Raw genomic sequence first — 22,844 nt, 5'->3', positions numbered from 1 at the left:
TGGGCTAAATTACCTCTTTATTGAATTCATTGCCAAATGGCCTTCATTACATAGGATGCCGAACGGCTATAGCTCAACACTTGTACATCGTGAGTCTATTTGTAGTAGTACTTCAAGTGATCAGCGTTCCATGGATGGCCAAGGGTCTTGCCATCAGAGCTTCTAAGTGTGTAAGAGCCAGGGCGACTGATGCCAATGACTTCATACGGTCCATCCCAGTTTGGACTAAGTGTGCCTTCACTCGGGACTCTGTCGCAGAGTAATCTTTTCTTTAAGACCCAGTCTCCTATTTTGAAAGAACGAGGCTTGACCCTAGAGTCATAATAGTTGGAGATGCGCTGCTTGTAGGCGACATTCCTCAAGTGAGCTTGGTTTCTGTGTTCCTCGACTAAATCCAAGTTGAGGGTGAGTTGTTTGTCATTTTCACTTTGAATGTAGTTCTGGACTCGGAATGTTGCTTGCTCGAGCTCAACAGGGACAACCGCCTCTGTGCCAAAGGCAAGTGAGAATGGAGTTTCTCCTGTTGAAGTCCGATATGAAGTGCGATATGACCAAAGAACTTGGGGTACAAATTCTGGCCAACAGCCTTTAGCTTTGTCCAAGCTGGTTTTCAAAGTGCGCTTGATTATTTTGTTGATGGCCTCAACTTGTGCATTAGACTGGGGATGAGCTGGAGAGGCAAAGCATAAGTTGATGTTGAACTTAGAGCAGAACAACCTGAACTTCTTGTTGTCAAACTGTCGCCCATTGTCAGTGACTATCGCATTGGGAATGCCGAATCTACAAAGGATGTTCTTCCACACGAAGTCTTCTATCTTTGCCTCAGTAATGGTTGCCAAGGGTTCTACTTCGGCCCACTTTGTGAAGTAGTCCACTGCAACGACTGCGTAACAGACTTTGCCCTTCCCTGCCGGCATTGGGCCGATCAAATCAAGTCCCCACTGGGCGAAGGGCCAAGGGCTGATCATAGGAGTAAGAGGCTCTGGAGGGGAATGAGGAATAGTTGCATATCGTTGACATTTGTCACATGAGCGGGATACTTTGATGGCATCCTGGTGGAGTGTTGGCCAGTAATATCCTTGGCGAAAAGTCTTGTGTGCTAGGGACCGAGATCCAGCATGATCTCCACAGACTCCCTCATGTATTTCCCGAAGGACGATTTCCGCCTCGGCAGGCGTAAGACACCTTAAGTATGGCAGGCTAAAACCTCGCTATTGTGGCGATACCCTTGACGCGGGTTTGACCCACTGCATTGACTGCCTGGGGGCGAGCGCTATTGTGGCGATACCCTTGGTTATCGGGATAGTGTCCCTTACTCTTTTTACTGAAAGGAGAGTGGTGAGGATGGAAATCCTTCCTCTTGCCTTGAAATTGATATGTCTGTTGATTCGGTGAAGCATTATGCAAGGCATGGGGAGGTGCCACTGCTGTTTGGAAAGTCGAGGTCTTCTCATTTAGGTGAGTCTGGCTTCCACCTCCCACTTGTTGATAAAGGATGGTTGTAGGGGGTTTCTCCTGATATGTCTTTGCCTCGGCGGAGGCATGGTTATAAGCCTGCGCCATCACCTCAGAGTAAGTCTTCCAAGTATTGGCATTGATCATGTATTTAAAGAAACAATCACGTAGGCCTGCCGTGAAGGCTTTGAGGGCAGTCTTGTCGTCTGCCTCGGCACACCGGGAGTATTCATGGCTGAAGCGGCCAACATACATACGTAATGACTCGTCTGGCTTCTGGCGGATAGTGTACAAGTCATCTGCAGAGTGCAAGCGATCGGTTTGGAAAATGTGTTGGGAAACAAATAGTTTCCTCAATTCCTCAAATGAGTCTACCGTCTCAGGTGTAAGACGACAATACCAATTTAGAGCTCCACTAGAGAGGGTGGAGGGGAAGAGAAGACATCGCTCTTCGTCGGTGTGCATCCGGTATGCCATGGTGGATTCAAAGAGGTTAAGGTGCTCAATCGGGTCCTCTTTTCCAGTATAAAGTTGCAAGCCAAGCTTTTGCTTTGTCTTTGCTTGAAGGGGGGTGTTGAGGATCCTCCTTGTAAGAGGGCCAGGCCTGGGTTGGTTCCAGTCAGGTATTTCAGCCTGACGTTCAGCCTTCAACTTGTTTACTTCCTCAAGAAGTTGTAGGACAAGGGGGTCCTGAGCGGAGTTATGTGTCACTGGAGCTTTCTTTCGTAAATCTCCATCTCCTATTGGAATTAGGAAGGTTTGATCAAGGGCATGTGATTTTTCCCTGGACTCGCTGTACTGGCTTCCAGGGTATGTCTGTCGGAACACCTCTGAGTCCCCTGTACCCTCATGTCTCTCTGGGACTTGTTGCCCCTTCCCCAAATTGGTGGCCGGCTTGGGCCGTGGCAGGGGACCGAGTCTCTCAGAAATCCTTGGGTCATTAATCTTTGAGCTTATATGGATGAAATTCTCTCGACGTTGCTTCAGGAAATCCCGACAATCGCGAAAGACGGCTTTCAATCCTTCTGCCCCTTCAGCAAAGAGGTGTCTCCCTCCACTTCTCATGGTTCGGGTCGAAGCAACTGGGTTAAGAGAAGCCTCATGTTGATTATCAAGTCGAGGGGTAATCTGTTCCCTATCAGGGATATCTATGTCGAATGCATGTGACCCTCCATGTTGGAGGGCACCCAGTTGATGGTTGACTTCCACGGGGGCAACAAGCTCGCGTGTCTGAGCTTGCCTAGCTTCGTGGAGTGTCTCGAAGAGCTTCTCATATTGCTCCTGGAGGACCTAATTCCTTATTGCTATCTTGTTGTTCTGAGCTTCCAACTCATCGACTTTAGCTTGAAGAAGAACTCGTTTTCCTTCCTTCTTTCGTTGTTTCGCACTATGTGCAAGGGGGGTGTCATTCTGTGTGCTGTGGCTTCCTTCGCTTCCCATGCTGGAGAGGGATGCCTGATCAAAAGAAAGTGTACGAATGATAGAAACCAGCTTGACACAGCTGAAGAGAGTAGGAATAAGTGTCGTTTCCCACAGACGGCGCCAAATGTTGATGCACAAAATCAGCGAAGACTTTGGTACAACAGAAAGTGTCAGGTTTTGTGACCTTCGCTTGGTTGCTTGGTTGCTTCAGTCACTAGTGAGGATAAGTACGTAAATGAATAGAGACAGAGAAGCAAACACAGGATGTACGTGGTTCACCCAGATTGGCTACGTCCACGGAGTAGAGGAGTTCTTATTAGTAGTGAAGGGCTTACACAAGTACAAAGGATCAAGCTCTCAATTTAGTGAGTTCTTGTGAATGATTTAACACAAAATGGCATTAGGCAATATTGTGGGGGAATGACCCCTATTTATAGAAAAACTTGTAGCTTTGTCACATTGACATGTGTCATGTTATGATTGGTTCTTGATGTTGACACGTGCTGCGCTCTAATTGGCTTCTAATCTTGACACGTGTCGAGTAGTGATTGGCCTCCTGGTCGGAGGGGAACTCTTCTGGGTCCTTGACAGTATAGCGTTGGCCGGTGCTCGGTAGTTTCGGGATTGGTCAAGTATGGTACAAACAAATCTTATTTCCATCATTCCATGTACAAGCATCCTTATCCTTGTGCCTTGTCACTGCAAAGTCACCTGGAACAAAATAGTTGGGAACCGTCCAAAAAACATTAAACATAAAAATACATAGTTGTGCGAAAACTAAAGACTCGTCACAACTTTGAAGCGTCTTTACTACTTGTGGAAATAGTGACACAAGGAAACAAACTGAAAAAAGTCAGATCATCTTCCAAATCGAATCAAATATCATATACCTATGTCGCATTCTCAATGGGGTACCAAAGATTGCAGCTTTGAAATTTTGAGGTCGTACTGAGTCATTGATTGTACTGAAAAAAGAAACGAGAAAACCAAAAAAACTAGCGAGAAAATGGCTTTCAATTTTGGAATAATACTTGGCTACTTAAAGATGAATAGGAATTCTTACTCAAAATTCATAGTATTTTAATCGCAGAGCTTTGTACTTATGATTATAATCGTTCGTACTATGAATCACACTGTAAAGATCATTTATGCAAAAAATAAATTAAAACTAAGGTCGTTTAGTCAATGTATTGTAACAAATACATAGCCGGTTCGTAATGCTTTTATCAATACCGTTCAATTGTTTTTAAACAGTTTGATGACTAAACGACTTTAATTTTAATTGATTTTTTGCAGAGGTGATCTTTATAGGGTGATTTATAATATAAACGGTTTTGATCATACAAACGAAGTTCTATACATTGACAACAAATAATTTTAAGAAATTTTGAGTAGGAATTACTACTCATTTTGAGTAGTCAAATATTATTCTAAATTTTGAGTCAGCCTTTTTCTGCTGACTTTGTGCAGGAAATATATTAATTGCAGAAAAATCTGATTTGTCAATGCTTTTTTTTTTCTTTTATCCATTTGGATTTCTCTCAGTCTTCCTTAAATGTCCGTGTTCTATTTGCATTGAAACTCTCAAAAATTGAAACAATAAAGGAATCTGTTACAAAATTGTTTTATTTCAATACAAAATCAAATTTATTTAATTTCCATCACCAAAATTCAAAATACAGATAAGAAAAGCAGCATCCAAAATCCAAAAGTAGGCGGCTGAAGTACAGCAGGAAGAGCTCCACCATTAGGCATACTAACAAGGTAATGGCTTTTTCAACACTGCTATTCTTCTTAATCTGTGGTTGTTTTGCTTGTGTGTTGAAGAACTACCAAAGAATTTGAAAGGATTAAACATGTTTTATTTGTTTTACGGTATTAACTCGTTGCAAGAAAATTTGGAGGATTTTAGAGATAGAGGATTGGCTAGTGATTGAAAATGTAATTAAGTGATATATTTTAAACTGCTCTAATTTGCTGAGATGGGGTTTCGAACCTGAGCGTTTCAGGGTTAGAGTTAGTAGGAAGAAATAGTGAATGATATGGAGGGAGGACACCCGCCTGCTAGCAAGACAGAGTTCACAGAGTGTTGGAGGACAACATGGAAGACGCCTTACATTATGCGCCTTGCTCTCTCTGCTGGCATTGGAGGCCTCCTTTTCGGATACGATACAGGTACATAAAATCATACATATCACGGTTAAAACCCAGAAGTTAGTTTGATTAATTCAAAGGACAATTCCCATGCATGATTAATTTTGTTAATTTTCTTCTGTCTGTTGTTGGAGTACTTTAGGTGTGATTTCTGGTGCATTACTCTACATTCGCGAGGACTTTCGCGATGTTGACAAGAAAACATGGTTGCAAGTGAGTTAATCTACATTGCTCTCCTCATGTTAATTACTAATTAGTCTGGATAATTAAGCTCATATTTATGTTTATGTCAGCTAAATTTGTGGTATTTTTCATTGACATTGATGTGCAGGAAACCATAGTGAGTATGGCAGTTGCAGGAGCAATCATTGGTGCTGCAATTGGCGGATGGATGAACGATGCCCTAGGCCGGAAAAAATCAATCCTAGCAGCAGACTTTGTGTTCTTCATTGGAGCAATAGTAATGGCTGTTGCACCAGCTCCGTGGGTGATCATAATCGGGAGAATTCTGGTCGGTTTTGGAGTTGGAATGGCTTCCATGACCTCGCCGCTCTACATCTCAGAAGCCTCTCCCGCAAGAATCCGAGGTGCCCTGGTCAGTACAAATGGTTTTCTAATCACTGGAGGACAGTTCTTGTCATACCTTATAAATCTTGCTTTCACCAAGGTACCAACTAATAGATTTGAGGCTTTAGTCCAATAGCATTTTCATGGTTTCAATTTCCTTATCTCCAAATTTCGACGTAATTAGTTGTTGTAAATTACTTTGCTTCAGGCTCCAGGAACATGGCGTTGGATGCTTGGCGTAGCAGGAGTTCCGGCTTTGGTACAATTTGTATTGATGTTGTCGCTCCCAGAGTCTCCCAGATGGCTCTACAGAGAGGTGTTCTATAATCGAAGTCTTGTGTCCTGTTTTTTGTATGATCATGGTCGTAGTTATTCCAACATGTTGAAATTTTACATCCATTAGATTTTTGTATGATCATTCAATTTCCATGACATATATAATACCACACTTTAGCATATAATTTGCTGCTAAACAGAATAAGGCAGATGAGGCTAGAGCCATCTTAGAGAAAATTTATCCTGCCGAAGAAGTTGAGCGTGAAATACAAGCCTTGCATGAATCCGTCCAAGCTGAAAAGGCCGAGGGAGGAGCTGCTGGAGAAGGTGTGCTAGCAAGATTAAAGGGTGCCTTCAGCAACCCCGTTGTCCGAAGAGGACTCTATGCAGGCATTACTGTCCAAGTGGCTCAGCAATTTGTCGGTATCAACACTGTCATGTACTACAGCCCAACTATTGTTCAGTTTGCCGGGTTTGCATCCAACCAGACGGCGTTGGCACTCTCTCTGGTCACTTCTGGACTCAACGTGGTTGGCACTGTCATCAGCATGTGCTTCATAGATAGATACGGAAGGAGAAGGCTGATGATTATCTCCATGATTGGAATCATCACTTGCTTGGTGGTGTTATCCGGGGTGTTTTTCCAGGCAGCATCTCATGCTCCACGCATCAGTAACTTGGAATCCACACATTTCGGTGGCAATTCTACATGTTCTGCTTATGTTTCTGCTCCTAATCCAGGATCGTGGAACTGCATGACGTGTTTGAAGGCAGAGTGTGGATTCTGTGCTAATAAAGTCAATGTAAGCTCACCTCATTTACTTTGGGGAAATGATATCCACACACACCTTTTCCGTTTCACACATGTTTATTTATGTATGTCAGAATTGCAGGGGAAGACAAGAGATGTGCAGAAATCACTTCCCCGTCTCTTCCCGATTTGCTTGACATATAATTGTAAGAGTGACGTTACAAATTTACTTGTTTTTCTATTGTTGCAACTGCCAGTTTGCCCCGGGCGCTTGTTTGGCTTACAATGACAATATCAGGAGTTCATGTCGGGGAGAACATCGTGTGTGGTACACCAAAGGTTGTCCAAGCAAAGTCGGATTCTTCGCAGTGATCCTGTTGGGATTGTACATCATTATCTATGCACCTGGAATGGGAACTGTGCCGTGGATCGTGAACTCGGAGATATACCCTCTCAGGTATAGAGGAACATGTGGAGGAATGGCTGCAGTTGCAAATTGGAGTGCCAATCTCATTGTGAGTGAGACATTTTTGACCTTGACTCATGCTCTAGGTTCCGCCGGCACGTTCCTCCTCTTTGCCGGGTTTTCTGTCATTGGACTCATAGCGATATACATGCTAGTTCCTGAAACGAAAGGAATGCAGTTTGAGGAGGTTGAGAAGTTGCTTCAGAAAGGGTTTAGGCCCAAGCCATTTGCTTCAAAGAGCAAGCAAGTCGGCAAAAATGTTGAACTTTCCTGAGTTCCTTGTATAAATTTTGAAACTCGTGGGTGTTCTGAAGAGACATTTTTAGTTCTCTTTCTTAATAAGGTCAGTCTATACAGAGTCTTTGGTAAATAATTGTTGTTTTATTTATTTATTTTTTAACTGATCAGCTCCAAGTAATCCATATAATTCATGATTGCACAATTGCTGCTTTTTTTTTTTTTTTAATTATCCCACCATGTTAGAGGGGAGCTTATTTATATTTCCTGTTTTTTTTTTTTACCAATAAAACTCAAAGTTATGTTTTTAATCAAATTTTTTATTTAAGCTTAATTCTAACCAATTTTTCTATCCGTTAAATTGAATAATGTATGTCATACGTCTATAATTTTTACTAAAACATGAAACAATCGGAAACTAACTTCCGCGAATTTACTTGCCAGAAAGTATACTATAACGTATTGGTTTGAGATTTAAGCCTTGAAAATTGCATTGGTTTAAGAATCACATAAAGTCAAGATGGCCGAGTTGGTCTAAGGCGCCAGTTTCAGGTACTGGTCCGAAAGGGCATGGGTTCGAATCCCATTCTTGACATATGTTTTCTGTTTTTTTTATTTTAGCTGCTATTCTTTGGGCTTGTTTTTGCAAATTCCGAAGGTTCGTTCTTTAGCGTCTACCTATTTAACCAGAATGAGAAATCAGTATTTCTAATTGTGATGAGCTTAAACATTTACAAAACGAGCATGCTTACTGCATAAACAAAAATACATGTTATAGTCTGGTGGAATGCAATTCATCCTTAAAATTTGACGATAGGGAGTGGTGAGTTTATAAAGAACTAATTTATATCTGTCTGTATGATATAGGGTTTGCTGCGCATGCATGCGTCTGTATATTTATCAAAACTACATTGCCATTTTATATAACATCTGGCATGCATATAGAGAATAAAAAACGTATAAACCGGTCAAAGCAGTATATATAGTGGTCAGTAATCAGCTACGTTTTAGGACGTGTAAGAAAACAAAGAGCGAGGCGATGGAGACAAAAGTGTAGAGCCTAGAGAATTCCACATTTTTAGAAAACTAGGTCAAGAGTATATAAAGATTAGCAACATCCTTCAAACCCCTTTTCTTCCGTGTCCAACCGTTACTGACGTTGTTATAAACCTTTCAACATCAGCAATCTCGTTGGCAAAATTGAACTTCAGTAATTGTCGAAGAAACAACTTACTATGTGTTACTTCTACACAAAGCTGTTGGAGACCGTAGGATAGCACATAATGACACCAAAAACTTAGCCACTTAGCTAGGAAGGCACGTTTTGTTGTTACACTATGGATTTACGCGTGTTCTTAATGAACGTATTGCATAGAAAATTTCTGGTTTATATATTCATGCATATATATACTTTGTTATATGGTGGAACATTCGAAAGCTAATGTTATGTATTACTTTCATTTTCGAAGCAAATAGAAATTAGGGTTACGGAGATTGAATAGTTATTTTTGTGAGGTAAAAAACTGAAGACAAATAAGAACATGCATGTCTGAGGCCATTCATTTTGAACCGTTATGTAACTAAGAGTGCGTTGGCAAGTAAATGAGTGCATGCATACATTGATTTCGTTCTCAGCGAAAGTAGAGTTGCTTGGACGAAGACGAAGAAGAAGAAAATGGTGGAGGGGGGAGCCCCACCTTCTAGCAAAACTGAGTTCACGGAGTGTTGGAGGACAACATGGAGGACACCGTACATTATGCGCCTTGCGCTCTCAGCTGGCATCGGAGGCCTCCTTTTTGGATATGATACAGGTAACCAATAGCTGCACATTGTTCTAAAAAAACATCTGCAAATTGAGTTCCAAACAATATCTTAACACGAACAATTAATTACTTCATATGACAATTTTTCTTTGTGCTAATTAGTTGTATGTGTTGTTGTTGGTGGTGTGGTGCTGCAGGTGTGATCTCCGGGGCATTGCTATACATTCGGGAGGACTTTCGTGAAGTTGACAAAAAAACATGGCTGCAGGAGACCATAGTGAGCATGGCAGTTGCTGGCGCCATCATTGGGGCTGCTGTTGGTGGATGGATGAATGACGCACTTGGCCGGAAAAAATCAATTCTAATCGCGGACGTGGTGTTCTTCGTTGGTGCAATAGTTATGGGCGCGGCTCCAGCTCCATGGGTGATCATAATTGGGAGAATTGTAGTTGGTTTGGGAGTTGGAATGGCTTCTATGACCGCACCCCTCTACATCTCAGAAGCTTCTCCTCATAGAATCAGAGGAGCTCTGGTTAGCTGCAACGGTATGTTAATTACAGGAGGACAATTCTTGTCATACCTCATCAATCTCGCCTTCACCAAAGCTCCGGGAACCTGGCGTTGGATGCTTGGAGTCGCGGGACTTCCAGCCCTTGTTCAGTTCATATTGATGTTGTCGCTTCCAGAGTCTCCAAGATGGCTCTACAGAGCGGTGAGATTATCATAGTAGCTAGATATCTGTCACGTAATTTCTATACGTGACGTAAATGCTTATGTTGTCAGACTGTGTATTTGAGGGCGCATGTCATAGACACGACCAATCAACCATTCAAATTCACAGTCTAACATAAGATTTTATGAGGGAACATGTCACATATAACTTGGTATTGATGTCGTTTATATTAAACAGAACAAGGTGGATGAAGCTAGGGCAATTTTGCAGAAAATCTATCCTGAAGAAGAGGTGGAAGATGAATTGAAGGCCTTGCATGAATCTGTCGAATTTGAAAAGGCCGAGGACTCAGCAGCTGGGAATGGCATGATCCAAAAACTAAAAGGTGCCTTGAGCAACACCGTGGTTCGAAGAGGACTCTACGCAGGCATCACTGTCCAAGTAGCTCAGCAATTTGTCGGTATTAATACCGTGATGTATTACAGCCCGACCATTGTTCAATTCGCTGGTTTTGCATCCAACCAGACCGCTATGGCACTCTCACTCATCACATCCGGTCTCAACGTTGTTGGAACCCTAATCAGCATGTGCTTTGTAGATAGATACGGAAGGAGAAGGCTGATGATCATTTCTATGTTTGGTATTATCGCTTGCCTTGTGGTGTTAGCCGGGGTTTTTTTCTATGCCGCGGAACATTCTCCGAAGATTAGTAATTTGGAATCTACTAAATTCGGCAACTCTTCAACATGTCCGACTTATGTATCGGCTGTCAATCCTACAGCATGGAACTGCATGACGTGTTTGAAACAAGAATGTGGCTTCTGTGCTAGTGAAATCAAGGATGTAAGTGTACAAAATAACTCACTAATGAGTCTTTAATCATTAGAAATTAAACATGTAACCTTAAGTAATCTGTTTTTCCCCTTGATTGTTGTCAGCTCGCTCCGGGAGCTTGCTTGGCCGCCAGTGATAATATCAGGGACTTATGTCGTGGAGAACACAGGACATGGTACAGTAAAGGCTGCCCTAGTAAAATCGGAATATTTGCAGTGATACTATTGGGATTGTACATTATAATGTATGCACCCGGAATGGGAACAGTGCCATGGATCGTGAACTCGGAAATATACCCGCTGAGATACAGAGGGACGGGTGGAGGAATCGCTGCAGTTTCAAACTGGACGGCCAATCTCATAGTGAGCGAGACATACTTGACTCTGACGAAAGCGCTGGGTTCGGCGGGAACGTTTCTCCTCTTTGCTGGGTTTTCTCTTATTGGACTCATATTCATTTACTTGCTAGTTCCTGAAACCAAAGGAATGCAATTTGAAGAGGTTGAGAAGTTGCTGCACAAAGGCTTCAGACCTAAGCTATTTGCTCCCAAGGACACCAAAGGTAAAGCCAAAGTTGAGGAATAGTACAGTCGAATAGGGACCAATGTTTTGTGAGGAATTACCATATTTTGATGACCATACTATCACAGCTTGTGCTTTAATATCACGAAACAATTAATATATACATGTCATGTCATCATAATATGGTCTATTATATATCAGTTTTCTATTAGGTTCTATTTATTGAGCATGTTTAAAGTGTTTCAAGAATAACTTAAAGTTTTAACAATGTTTTGACATAAAAAGTTGCGTATTTCTGAATTAACGAAGCATTTGAAACTGCTTTTTAAAACGAGTACGTTATGAGCACAAAGGGCTTTCTATAGAAGCATTCCCACCCCCTCCTTTCATCTTACCCCATAAGGTGGCAATATTCCAGACAAATCAAGCATAGTTGTACGAGAAAATTAGAATACATAACAATGTACGATTCGATATTGCAATTGGTGAGCCATGCAAAATAATAACATACACATTTTGGACGCGTGTGCACTTGTGAGGCTCAAAAAAAAGTTGTCAGAAAAGGGCGCACCGACAGACATTGCAATTGAGTAAGAAATGCAAATTGCAACCATCCAATCCAAACGAACAGGGGGACAAAACAATACCTGCTCCTCCTCCCTCCTCCGCCAGCTAATGCATCATTTCTTTTACTACGTACCGACAAACCACATAATATCATCAATTTGAATAAAGAATTAAAGATAATATATGTACACACTGTGCAGTGCACTGCACCAGCAGCAGCGGGACAATTTTTTGAAAAATCTTTTTGGTTGGTGGCCTTGGACATGGATCCTCTTCGGATCCTATTATCCTAATCCTAGAGATCAATGAATCCGGACCATTGAAATTTGATTCAACAATTAAAATTATTATAATTTTTATATTAAGTTCTTATTTGTAACTATTGGATCAAATTTCAATGGTCCAAATTCATTGATCTAGGATTAGGACAATTGGATCCGGAGATGATCCATCTCCGGTGGCCTCTGGCTTTGCCTTGGATGAATTGCGTGGTACGGGGGTGGGAGAGAGAGAGAGGTGATGGGGTAGCCCACGGCAGCTCACCTGCTCTACTTTATAATGCTCCCAAACGGTGTAGTATCACTTGCTGTTTGGTAGCCGAGAAAATTGACAAAAGACGTGGAGAATAAAGCTTTAAAGTTTGCATTCTCTAATAAGCAATGAATAACCGGACAACGAATAAAGGGTCCAGAACACACCACCACAAGTTGGAGGGAGAGTTGTATGAAATAGAAACGCCTAACCTATCTCGAGTCACTACGTTCTTTAAGTTTCCCATATGGCGCCTCACGATTGGTTTGAAAAACTGTCACCTTGGCGTCGGAGTTCAAGATCCCAATTTGGGTACCACCAACAGAAACTAAACACAGAGCTTTGAAGGAGGAGAGAACATTTTGTTCAGCCTCCCTCCCACAGTATCTCCAACAACATATGAATTTCCAATTTTCCATCATACAGGAAATTAGAACACAATCAATAACGAAGGAACAGAGACGATACTTTTGCAAGCAGATAACTAAAACCAGATAATCGGTAAAACCCTTACAGCAAAATTCGGGTTTACGCATACAAAACACAAGGATCCAATTGACCCAAAACAACCACAAGGCAAACAAGTAATAGTTTTCCACCCCTACAAAAAACCAAGTCAATGATAGAAAAAGAGGGCAAGAAAGAAAGAAAATACCCAACCAAAAAACCTAGTTGAATTCATACATCTAAACTGCTAAGAAGTCAGTGGTCTCTTGCTCACTAGCTTCCTATAATCTCTCTCCCTTCTTACAATCATATCATATTCTTCTTCCTAGCTTCTCAACCAAACTGTACAAAGTTACAAACCATGAAACTCCAACACTTCCTATATACAAGTGCAATCAAACACTACTCAAACTACATACACAGACACATAGTATAGTTCCCTCTCTAAGTTGTGAAAGTACCTCCCTTGGCTTCTCTAAAGAGCCGAAGAGGACGCTTCTTGTCTCGGTTCTCTCAAGTACCCAAGAAGCGTTTCAGCCTGCAAAAACAACCAAACCCCCATTATAAACCAACCAAGCGAGCTCCATTAAGAACATGATCATACATGCAACATCCACATGCAGACTTGGAATTACAAAATGCATGACAATTCGCATTTCATTGTATACTTCCTTCAACTAACAGATTCAGCTGCCAATTTAGTATGAACGATCTTTTTTTATCCGAGCGATATTCTAATCTAATCTAGCTTTCGGTCTACAATTTAAACAATATTAGCACCATTTTGTCTACACAATTATACACAATTTAACACTTAGAAAGATTGTAGTACCAAATACCCAACTAATGAAATGATCAAGATACCTTGTGCTTAGCTTTAACAGTCCCAGTCTGCGAAAGCGCAACCAATGGCGGAATCCCTCCTTCCCTCACAAGCAATCCTCTGTTCCTCACAGTCTCACTGCACAGCTGCAACAGTGTCAACACCGCAAACTCCTTTCCTTTCCCCGACCCATCTTCAATCGCTTCCACAAGCGCCGCCAGCCCTCCTTCCTCCACAATAGCCCCCTTCCCTTCCTCGACTCCCGCCAAGCTACTCAGCACCACCATCGCCTTCTCCGCCAAGCCCGTCCCCTGCTCCGCCACCAGTGCCACCAGCGGCTTCACAGCTCCCGCGCTCACCGCCCTCTCTTTGTTGGGCTTTATCGAGCAGAGCTTGTACAGAGTCGTCAAAGCGTCCTTTTTGCCCCTCGTGGATCCACTTATTAGCAGCGAAACCAGCGGGGGAATTGCACCGCAGGCTCCGATTGAGCTCTTGTTCTCTTCTATTAGCGCCAAGCTCAGCAGCGCACAGGCGGCGTTTTGCTTCGAGGTTTCCGTCCCCGACTTGAGGACGTACACTAACGACTTTATAGCTCCGGCATTGGTGATTATGGCCTTGTTTGATTCGTGCAGCGAGAGGTTTAACAGCGCCGTGACGGCGTGCTCTTGCGTCCATGGATCGCTGCACCGCAGTAGAGGAATTAGAGCGGGAACGGCGCCGGACTCCCCAATCAAGGCGCGATTATCAGCCCGATTCTTCGCTAAAAGCCTGAGCTTGGCCGCTGCAGATTGCTTCACGGCAAGCGACGTCGATTGGAGGCCGTCGACACAGATCTTGACCGTCGGCTGAAGATCCTCCGGCGAAATGCTCTCGATGATCTCGGTCGAGAATTTCTCCCTCTGCAAAAACCCCTGGCATGGCTCCGGTTCCGGCGCAGCCTCGGATAATTCGGAGGTCGGCGCGTTTTCCGGCGACGGCAAGCTTGCGAGGCGTTGCAATTCTCCCGATATGTCGCTGCTGCAGGCGGAGAAATCACTGAAGGCTTGGGAGAGCTGGAGGTACTCCTCGTCGGAAGACGCGGACTTGCTGGCGGAGCTGTGGGTGCGGAGGGCGAGCTCGCCGAGGCGCATGTCGACGACCGAATCGGTCAGGTTCTCGGAGACAAAAGTCGATCTTTCGGCGGCGAAGGAGGTGCGGGAGTGATCGTCTTGGTAGATGTTGGAGCGGATGGTGCGCATGGAGCGGCCGGTTTGACGGTGGATTTTGGTGGAGGAGGGAGAGTAGAAGTTGCGGGTGTGAGGCGGGAAGTGGTGGCTGGAGCCGGAATGGGAATCTTGTAGAGAAACCATTCTCAAAGCTCGGAGCTTTACAGCAAATTTCAGAAATTTTCAGAGTGATTTGAACTTTGTTGGGATTTTGAATTTGGGGTTTTGAATTAGGACAAGTGTGGAGTGGTAAATGAATTCATGGTGTGGGAGAGTGGAATTGGGAGGGAGGGAGTCTGGGAGAGACTGGAGGAGAGAGAAGATGGAAGATGAAGATGGAAGAGGGGCGGTGGGATTTATTTATTTTCAAGGGTCTCTGTCATATGTCATCTGCATATGACCGTCTGTAGTGTGTGCAGGGAACCTTTTTTTTTTTTTTCATATAATTTTTTTTACCTCATATTATTATTTTTACTTCATATAATTTTCTGTAAAAAAATAAATAATTGCATAAAAATAAACACAAAGTGGCCAAAGGTACGCATTTTCTTCTTCCTCGCACCAGCATAGCCTCCCACTCCCCCTGTAATTTTCTGTAATCAGGGGCCCTTAGGTTCATTGAGCCATATGCGGTCCCACATCTCCCACACTCTATAAGTCGGCCATGACTTTTCATGCTTTTAAGAATTTTATTATTAGCCTGTTTGTTATAAGCACGTAAAAATTTGATGAAAACTAAACATGTTTGTTTGGTATTCTACTTAAAAAAATTTATCATTTTTCAAAATATTTTTTAAGAAGATTTCCTTAAACAATTTTCTTTAAGATTCAAAAACTTGATTGGTTTGCAATTTAAATTAGACAAAAAAATCTAAAAAGAGGGGGTCACATGAGAGAGAGAAAAAAGAGAGAGGAGGAAAGAAAGTAAGAAATGATTGAAGGAAAGATAAATAAGAGAGAGGATCGGACGAGATTGAGAAGAAGATGAGTGAAAGAAATAACCGAAAGAATGAAGAGAGCAGATTGGAGGAGAGACGAAAAAGGTAAAAAAAAGATAGGAGCGAAAGAAGAAAAGAGATAGATTTGGAGTGAGAGTAGAGAATAGAAAGAAATGAAATGAGTGAGTTTAAGTTTAAAAACTCTAAAAACTCACTTTTTATGTTTTTAGATAATAGACTATATTTTTTAATTAGTCTTAAGTTCAGTTTTTGAAAATAGTCCTACCAAACAAGTTTTTAAGGCCTAAAACTTGAAAATTATTTTTGAGTTAAAAAAATTAGATTCAAGTAGAGTATCAAACAGACTCTAAGTGTTTCCTTAAGAAAGAAATCATTGAATAAAGCACTTTCAATTGCTGTTGTAAATGGTAAGCATTTTTAAGTGGTTGATATAACGCGTGAATAAGGAACAACATTAAGTTTGTGACAATAACTCAAAACTTTTCTTTGTGTGTATGGATGGTGTTTTGCGTTTGAAGGAAGGTGGAGTCACAAGCAAAGCATCCTGTGCGAAATGGTCATGGACCACACATTTAGGGTTGAGGATAAGGACACCGTTTGGCGATAGAAACTCATGGTAGAAACTGAGAAATTGGAATTAGCGTGGGGAGCTGATTTGACTGTGGGCAGTGGGCACAAATCCAATTGGCTCTTTTTGATGGGATGGGTTCCGTTGGACCTATCCGTCGGCGATAACCTGAAAGGTACGACCCCGTCGTTTTGTGAACTTTCCTAGCTTTGGTCAAAACTGGAAGGCTTGGCACGTAGACATGTGAGTTGGGGGTGAAAACAACAGAACAGGTGAAAGAAGTCATTTTTCAACATTTCGTATCTCCTTGTACATCTTTGAATTATTAGATTCAACCAAAAACAAACCATAAGAACAAGTTACATGAAACGGACATATAAAATGATCATATTCCGCTCTATCATGTGATATCGTGTAATGTAAATAAGCATATATAGCTCGACTATTCAGTCGGAGTTTACGACAAGATTCAAATAGATAGGGAAAGATACGTGTTGCCAGCTGCATCAGCCTGTAATGCTTCTGATCTAGCCGTCCAATACTCCTGACGATCAGTGGTGTGGGTGAGAGGACGGTGGTACTGGTGTTGGAGATGGGAGGGTCTTGAGAAGTGGGCCAAAGTCAACCACAATCTGTTTACTTTAGCCTGCAGCTTAAGTGACTGGTGAGTCTAAAAGCAACCAGGTCAGCCACACGTGCCTGACCAACAAAGAGCCAGAGATGAAAGACCTCTTACTTTAATCATGACTCACTCTTTAGGTTTTGGATTTTATCCAAGAAAAAAGAGAAAAAGTGAAAAAGTGCCCACTTATTTATACCGATTCATGTTTTAAGTGGTTAAATTTTTTTCTTCAAATATCCAACAACGTTTTTTTTTTTTGGTGAACATATCCAACAACTTTGTATTAAAATATTTGTTGTATCAAAAGGTACTTTCCAGCCACGCTAAAATTATCTCCTTCCTCTCACCTGCTAAACATGCTCTCATATGCACAACAGTAACGAACTACATTAGTTTGACCAAAAAAAACTAACTAAAAGTAGGAAAAAAAATTTATTCCAAATTGAAAACATTGCTCAGCAATAAAAACTTATTATCGATTATGATCTTCCATGCATAGATACAAAGAATTGGCTCACCTAATTATCAAACTAAATAATATAATATAGTTTGTCTTGTATTTTTCAGCACCTAATAAACTTTTCTTTGTGTCTGATCTGATCTACTGTCCATTTCCTATATATATCTCCAATCAATTTATTTTTAAATTTTTCGTTGATAATTCGGTAGCGCCACACCCTTCGACAAAGGGTATTCTGTATATATTATAATATATTATAATATTTACTCAACGTACGCACGCATGCATGTTATGCAATTATACAGATGTTTTATGAACAGCATATATATATAATAGAGAAAATTCTTTCATGTTACAAGCATCGTTAGATGATCTAAATTAATTTGGATTATTGATTCGTAGTTTCGTAAATTCAAATCATTCAATGCTCGTAACATTTAATACCACAAGCATTGAAGTGGAACTCATGTAATAGATATTGTTTGTTTCCTCAGTATTCATTATAAGCTCATTGTTAATCCAACATGCTGAGTTGTTTAGCACCCTAACTGCAGTTTTGAAATTTGCAAAAGATAGTGTTTGTCCTTGTACGACACAATTTTAAGAGATTATTTGTACGAAACTTATTGACGTGAATCAATCAGATCATGCCACGTTACAAAAAAATGTTAATTAAGTAGGTTCTAATATTCTGCCTACTGGTTTAGGACTTTGTAATATGACGCAAGTTACAAAAATAATATTTTGATGACTATCCGTCCTAGGTTTATTAAGTAAAAAGTATTAATTCATGATTTTCAATTAGTTGATCAACTCACTTCACTACGTGCAATAGCGTATTTGACTAAATCTTTTAGAATGATGACGAACTTCTAGTATATAATATCGTAAATGTTGGAACTTGGAGATTAATTAAACTGAAATTATATGACATGAATGCATCCATCGTTTATTTAATATTTTACATTACTTAAAATACATGATTATTCAAAAGAGTAATGCTAGTTAGATCAATTGTTTAGACTAAATTTGCAACTTATGCGAATGTCACTAATAGAAAATATTACGTTAATCAATACTTAAGTGATCATAATCCAATCATTAACATAGTTTAAATAGATGATTTATCTAATATTACTCTTATACAAAACTATAATTAAGTTAAATGGAATTACTTATTAGGGTTTTAAGACAAGAGAGGTTATCATGATGGCTGCGTGGACTTGCAACAAATTTGTGCGCTTTTTCGCGAATGAGTTTTGATGTTTGTGGTTCACCGTGAATTGCAAGCCAGGCCGATTCACATAATAACTCTAATCATGATTATGTCCCAAACATGTGTTAAAGACTTACAAGGTTTTACCACAACTGAGTATAGTAGTATACAACAAGACGATGCGTGTAATGCTTCTATTTAAACCCTGTATAGTATAGTTTCGTAAATTCAAATCATTCATTGCTCGTAACATTTAATACTACAAGCATTGAAGTGGAACTCATATAATAGATATTGTTTGTTTCCTCAGTATTCAAGGATCCTTTTCTTAGAGATTATAGGAATTTCATGATCGTGATCGTTTATCGTACATCATGTAATCAGAAATCGTTAGGTACTATTTATATTTAATTTTAAATTTTAAAATTTTAAATTATTTTTTACCGCATGATGTACAATAAACAGTCATAATTGCAGGATCCCTAGGATCCCCAGAAAAAAGATGATGCTTTTCCATAAGCTCATTGTTAATCCAACATGCTGAGTTGTTTAGCACCCTAACTGCAGTTTTGAAATTTGCAAAAGATGGTGTTTGTCCTTGTACGACACAATTTTCAGAGATTATTTGTACAAAACTTATTGACGTAGATTAATCAGATCATGCCACGTTACAAAAATGTTAATTAAGTAGGTTCTAATAGTCTGCCTGCTATATTTAGGGCTGGTTTGGTATTGCTGTGCTTTGAAAAAAAACTGCTGTGAAAATAAGCGGCTGTGAAATAAATCAGCAGAGTGTTTGGTAAACTTTTTTGTAAAAGTGCTTTTGGAAAAAAAAGCAGTCTGATAGTGGGTCTTTTCATTAAAGAAGCACTGTAGCTCCGTGTGCTCTGAAAAAAAACCATTTTTCCAAAGCTGCAAATAGCAGCTTCAGCTTTTTCCTTTGATTTCAGCTTATTCTCACAGCAGCTTCCAAAGTAAGCCCTTTTTTTTCAGTTTACCAAACACCTAAAACCCTCACAGTTTTTTTTCATGGGTGCTTTTTTTTTAAGCACCTCACTCCCAAACCACCCCTTAATTGTTCTTGTTTAGGACCATGTAATATGACACAGTGACAAAAATAATATTTTGATGACTATCCGTCCTAGGTTTATCAAGTAAAAAGTATTAATTCATGATTTTCAGTTAGTTGATGAACTCACTTCACTACATACAGCATCTTTTATGATAACGTGTATTTGACTAAATCTTTTAGAATGATGGCGAACTTCTAGTAATTTTCTATAATACGTAAACGTTGGAACTTGGATATTAATTAAACTGAAATTATATGATCATTTATTTAATAATTTACATTACTTAGAACACACAATTATAGAGATGGGCAATGCTAGTTAGATCAATTTTTTAAATCAAACTTGCAATTTATGTGAGTGTCATTAAAAAATAATTACGTTAATCAACACTTAAGTGATCATAATTTAATTATTAACATAGTTTAAATAGATGGTTTATCTAATATTACCCTTATACAAAACTATAATTAAGTTAAATGAAATTACTTATTAGGTTTTTAAGACGAGAGGTTATCATGATGGCTGCGTGGACTTGCAACAAATTTGTGCGCTTTTTCGCGAATGAGTTTTGATGTTTGTGGTTCACCATGAGTTGCAAGCCAGGCCGATTGACATAATAACTCTAATATCTACTGATTAATAAAACAATAATTGTCAACCAAAATCATATGAAATTACCAGTTTAACATTCTAATTAAAACATAACATGAATAAGAAATATGAGGCAAAATGTAATTTCACACAACCAAATTTTGCTGGTTTTTTTTTTTCAAAACCTCACCCATATGTAATCCTAACATATCTCTAATTAAAAAAAAAAAAACTTCCTACTCCCACTTTCGCTATATATCTCTTCCTCTCTCCTTCTATTTCAAAAAAAAAATAAAAAATTTTCTCACACACTTTGTGTGTGCCCATATGCTTGTCATGATTATGGAAACACTTTCAGTGTCCCAAACATGTGTTAAAGACTTACAAGATTTTACCACAACTCTATATAGTATAGAACATGAAGATGCAATCACGATATCATGGTGCATTCGGAAAACTTCTCAAAAGAGCTAGCCAGAAGCACGTGGAGTAAAAAATGAATGAGGATGTTCATAAGTAGTTGAGGTTTCATTCTAAAATTATTTCGTTACATAAGAGGATCACTTTCTTATAAACTATCATAAGGTTCCTTAATTCTTAATGTTTAGAGTCCCCTGAACCCCACATGTAAGATATTGTTTAACTCTAACACGTGAATAATCGACGAAGGAATTTGATGAGATTTCAGCTTGAAATTAATTTAATTAGCAAAAGATAACTTTGTGTAACTTTAAAGTTTTTTAATTCGCCAACGCAAAATTAATTGATATATAAAAGACTTAAACTTAAATGCAACCTCAAATTTAAATCCCTCACATTATAGTAGAATTTTCATTTATATATGTCGAAAATGTAAGATGAGGTGTAGTAATAATTTTTGTATCTCAAATTTGCATTTTTTTTTCATTGAAGATGCCCTTAATTTGTGGAGTTAGGTTGTATATGTACAAATTTGGACTTCGAAGATAACTCTCGGGTTTTTATAGATGGAGGAGGATTGTCTGCCCTCCAAGTTTCGGTGCCCTTCCATGCCCTCCTGTTTTGTGTGGTCACGGTTAAGTCACGTTAATATTTTATATTATTTTTTTATAAAGATAATAAAACAAAAATAAATAATAATATAAAATATTAACGTGGTTTAACCGTGACCACACAATCAGGAGGGCATGGGAGGGCACGGTAACTTGGAGGGCAGACAATCCTCCTCCTTTATAGATTTTGATGGTATATATAGAACTGAAAACTCTAGCTAGCTGGTTGCGACATGTGTATGGCTGATAGGTTTGGTGTCTTATTTCAAAAGCAATGTGCATTGGTGTGTGCCCTAACATTTGCTGTATTCATCTTATAAAAAAAATTATAATTTAATTAAAATGAAAAATTGTCAACCCTGATGAATAAACTGTGTGTGGTTGTTAACTAGACTTCATCCTCATCCATTAGAAACTGACAAGTTTGTTTACTTGCATGCCAAACTATGTATGAATTTGTGTTTGTCTGTACTGTTTGGCCTGATTTGTTAGATAGAATTGGCCGGTTTGGTAGAATTATTTACTATATTAAAGGCATGTTGAAGAAAGAAATCAATGACAACTTTTCTTATTTTGTCCAAATTAAAGGTTTATGAATAAGAGTTAAATGTTTTAGTGCAATACCTTTTTGTGAAGATTAGTACGAATATTGTTTCTTCATAAATGGCCTTCAACTTAGACAACATATCAAAATTGTCATCGATTTATTCCTTCAAATTGCTTTCAATATATAATAGTCATAGCCAAGCTAATACTCTCTACCAAACAAGGCATTTGCGTACTATTTAACACCATATCATGTATATACACACATATGTAAATCGGTTTACATGCATGTCATTAGGAGGTTTATATTTTGCATAAAAGGTTTGACCAAAAGAAAAATATTTTTCATAAAAAGTATGCATGTCGAGTCGGTGAGTTTTCGAGCTGTTTTGTATCTATATTATCTCAAAACAGCACAACAGATTTGAAAGGCAAAAAAATATATTAACTTTCCTCATATATATATATATATATTGTATGTATGTATGTATGTATGTATGTATGTATACTTAATTTCCCTTTCAACATAAATGCAAATCGATTAAGAGGCTAGATTATGTATGCAGTGTGTGTACGTGTAGACGAAGACTTTTCGAATACGATCGATCTTTAGCGATACTAATAATGCATGTATATCAACCAACTGTGTTTGATGTAAAATGTAAACGTTTGAACATTTAAAGGATTGAAAGCTTAACTACTATATATACACGTGTTTGACTGATGTTATCGAATGAAAACATTACTCGAAGTCGGTGATATTTCAGTTTTTAGCGGCATGTGATGATATATATTGTAAATAAAATTTTATAAATTAGATAACATTTAAATTGATGATTGAATATTACTTAAGCATTAATAAACGCACTCATTCTTATTAGCGACACATCATTTAATTTACAAATTTTATCTAAATATTAATATTTCTAGCATTACTCTACGTGTATATTCACTTTTCACAGCAAGCACCTGGAATCCGTAATATTACTTTCCCTTGCCAAACTAATCGATGAAGTTGTAACTATTGTTTATCTTTAATGACATGCATGGCCCATGAGTCTTCTCACTCCCCACTTCAAATCTTTT

At 39.3% G+C, this 22,844-nt stretch overlaps 3 protein-coding genes and 1 non-coding gene across 4 annotated transcripts; 3 read left to right on the top strand and 1 right to left on the bottom strand.

Annotated features, from left to right (window-relative positions):
- The first annotated feature begins 4,424 nt into the window (after window positions 1-4,424).
- LOC126620719 (inositol transporter 4-like) lies at window positions 4,425-7,464 on the top strand. The gene is made up of 7 exons (XM_050288984.1): window positions 4,425-4,641; window positions 4,887-5,052; window positions 5,174-5,244; window positions 5,363-5,698; window positions 5,807-5,914; window positions 6,075-6,677; window positions 6,883-7,464. The coding sequence occupies exons 2-7, from the start codon at window positions 4,920-4,922 to the stop codon at window positions 7,363-7,365; spliced, it is 1,734 nt and encodes a 577-aa protein (XP_050144941.1). The 5' UTR covers window positions 4,425-4,641; window positions 4,887-4,919; the 3' UTR covers window positions 7,366-7,464.
- Window positions 7,465-7,842: 378 nt separating this feature from the next.
- On the top strand, window positions 7,843-7,923 carry TRNAL-CAG (transfer RNA leucine (anticodon CAG)). The gene has a single exon. It is a non-coding gene; the product is annotated as a tRNA-Leu (tRNA).
- A 554-nt stretch (window positions 7,924-8,477) lies between these two features.
- On the top strand, window positions 8,478-11,341 carry LOC126622990 (inositol transporter 4-like). Its single transcript, XM_050291648.1, has 4 exons — window positions 8,478-9,139; window positions 9,289-9,803; window positions 10,002-10,607; window positions 10,703-11,341. Exons 1-4 carry the CDS (start codon window positions 9,004-9,006, stop codon window positions 11,180-11,182), a joined length of 1,737 nt encoding a protein of 578 aa, XP_050147605.1. The 5' UTR covers window positions 8,478-9,003; the 3' UTR covers window positions 11,183-11,341.
- A 1,321-nt stretch (window positions 11,342-12,662) lies between these two features.
- Window positions 12,663-15,045, bottom strand: LOC126622991 (U-box domain-containing protein 4-like). Its single transcript, XM_050291649.1, has 2 exons — window positions 13,529-15,045; window positions 12,663-13,202 (listed from the first exon to the last, which is right to left on the bottom strand). Exons 1-2 carry the CDS (start codon window positions 14,834-14,836, stop codon window positions 13,140-13,142), a joined length of 1,371 nt encoding a protein of 456 aa, XP_050147606.1. The 5' UTR covers window positions 14,837-15,045; the 3' UTR covers window positions 12,663-13,139.
- Between the last annotated feature and the right edge of the window lie 7,799 nt (window positions 15,046-22,844).

The sequence above is a fragment of the Malus sylvestris genome, chromosome 5, assembly GCF_916048215.2.
Source record: "Malus sylvestris chromosome 5, drMalSylv7.2, whole genome shotgun sequence".
Lineage (NCBI taxonomy): Eukaryota > Viridiplantae > Streptophyta > Magnoliopsida > Rosales > Rosaceae > Malus > Malus sylvestris.
Note: the sequence above shows the minus strand (reverse complement) of the source record. Positions and strands in the feature narration are given on the sequence as shown.

Coding starts and splice junctions, on each gene's coding strand:
- LOC126622991 (XM_050291649.1), bottom strand. CDS start 14,836: ATGGTTTCTCTACAAGATTCCCATTCCGGCTCCAGCCACCACTTCCCG. Junction 13,203..13,528: donor CTGTTAAAGCTAAGCACAAG/GTATCTTGATCA, acceptor TTGTTTTTGCAG/GCTGAAACGCTTCTTGGGTA.
- LOC126620719 (XM_050288984.1), top strand. CDS start 4,920: ATGGAGGGAGGACACCCGCCTGCTAGCAAGACAGAGTTCACAGAGTGT. Junction 5,915..6,074: donor CCAGATGGCTCTACAGAGAG/GTGTTCTATAAT, acceptor GCTGCTAAACAG/AATAAGGCAGATGAGGCTAG. Junction 6,678..6,882: donor TCTGTGCTAATAAAGTCAAT/GTAAGCTCACCT, acceptor TGCAACTGCCAG/TTTGCCCCGGGCGCTTGTTT.
- LOC126622990 (XM_050291648.1), top strand. CDS start 9,004: ATGGTGGAGGGGGGAGCCCCACCTTCTAGCAAAACTGAGTTCACGGAG. Junction 9,804..10,001: donor CAAGATGGCTCTACAGAGCG/GTGAGATTATCA, acceptor TATATTAAACAG/AACAAGGTGGATGAAGCTAG. Junction 10,608..10,702: donor GTGCTAGTGAAATCAAGGAT/GTAAGTGTACAA, acceptor GATTGTTGTCAG/CTCGCTCCGGGAGCTTGCTT.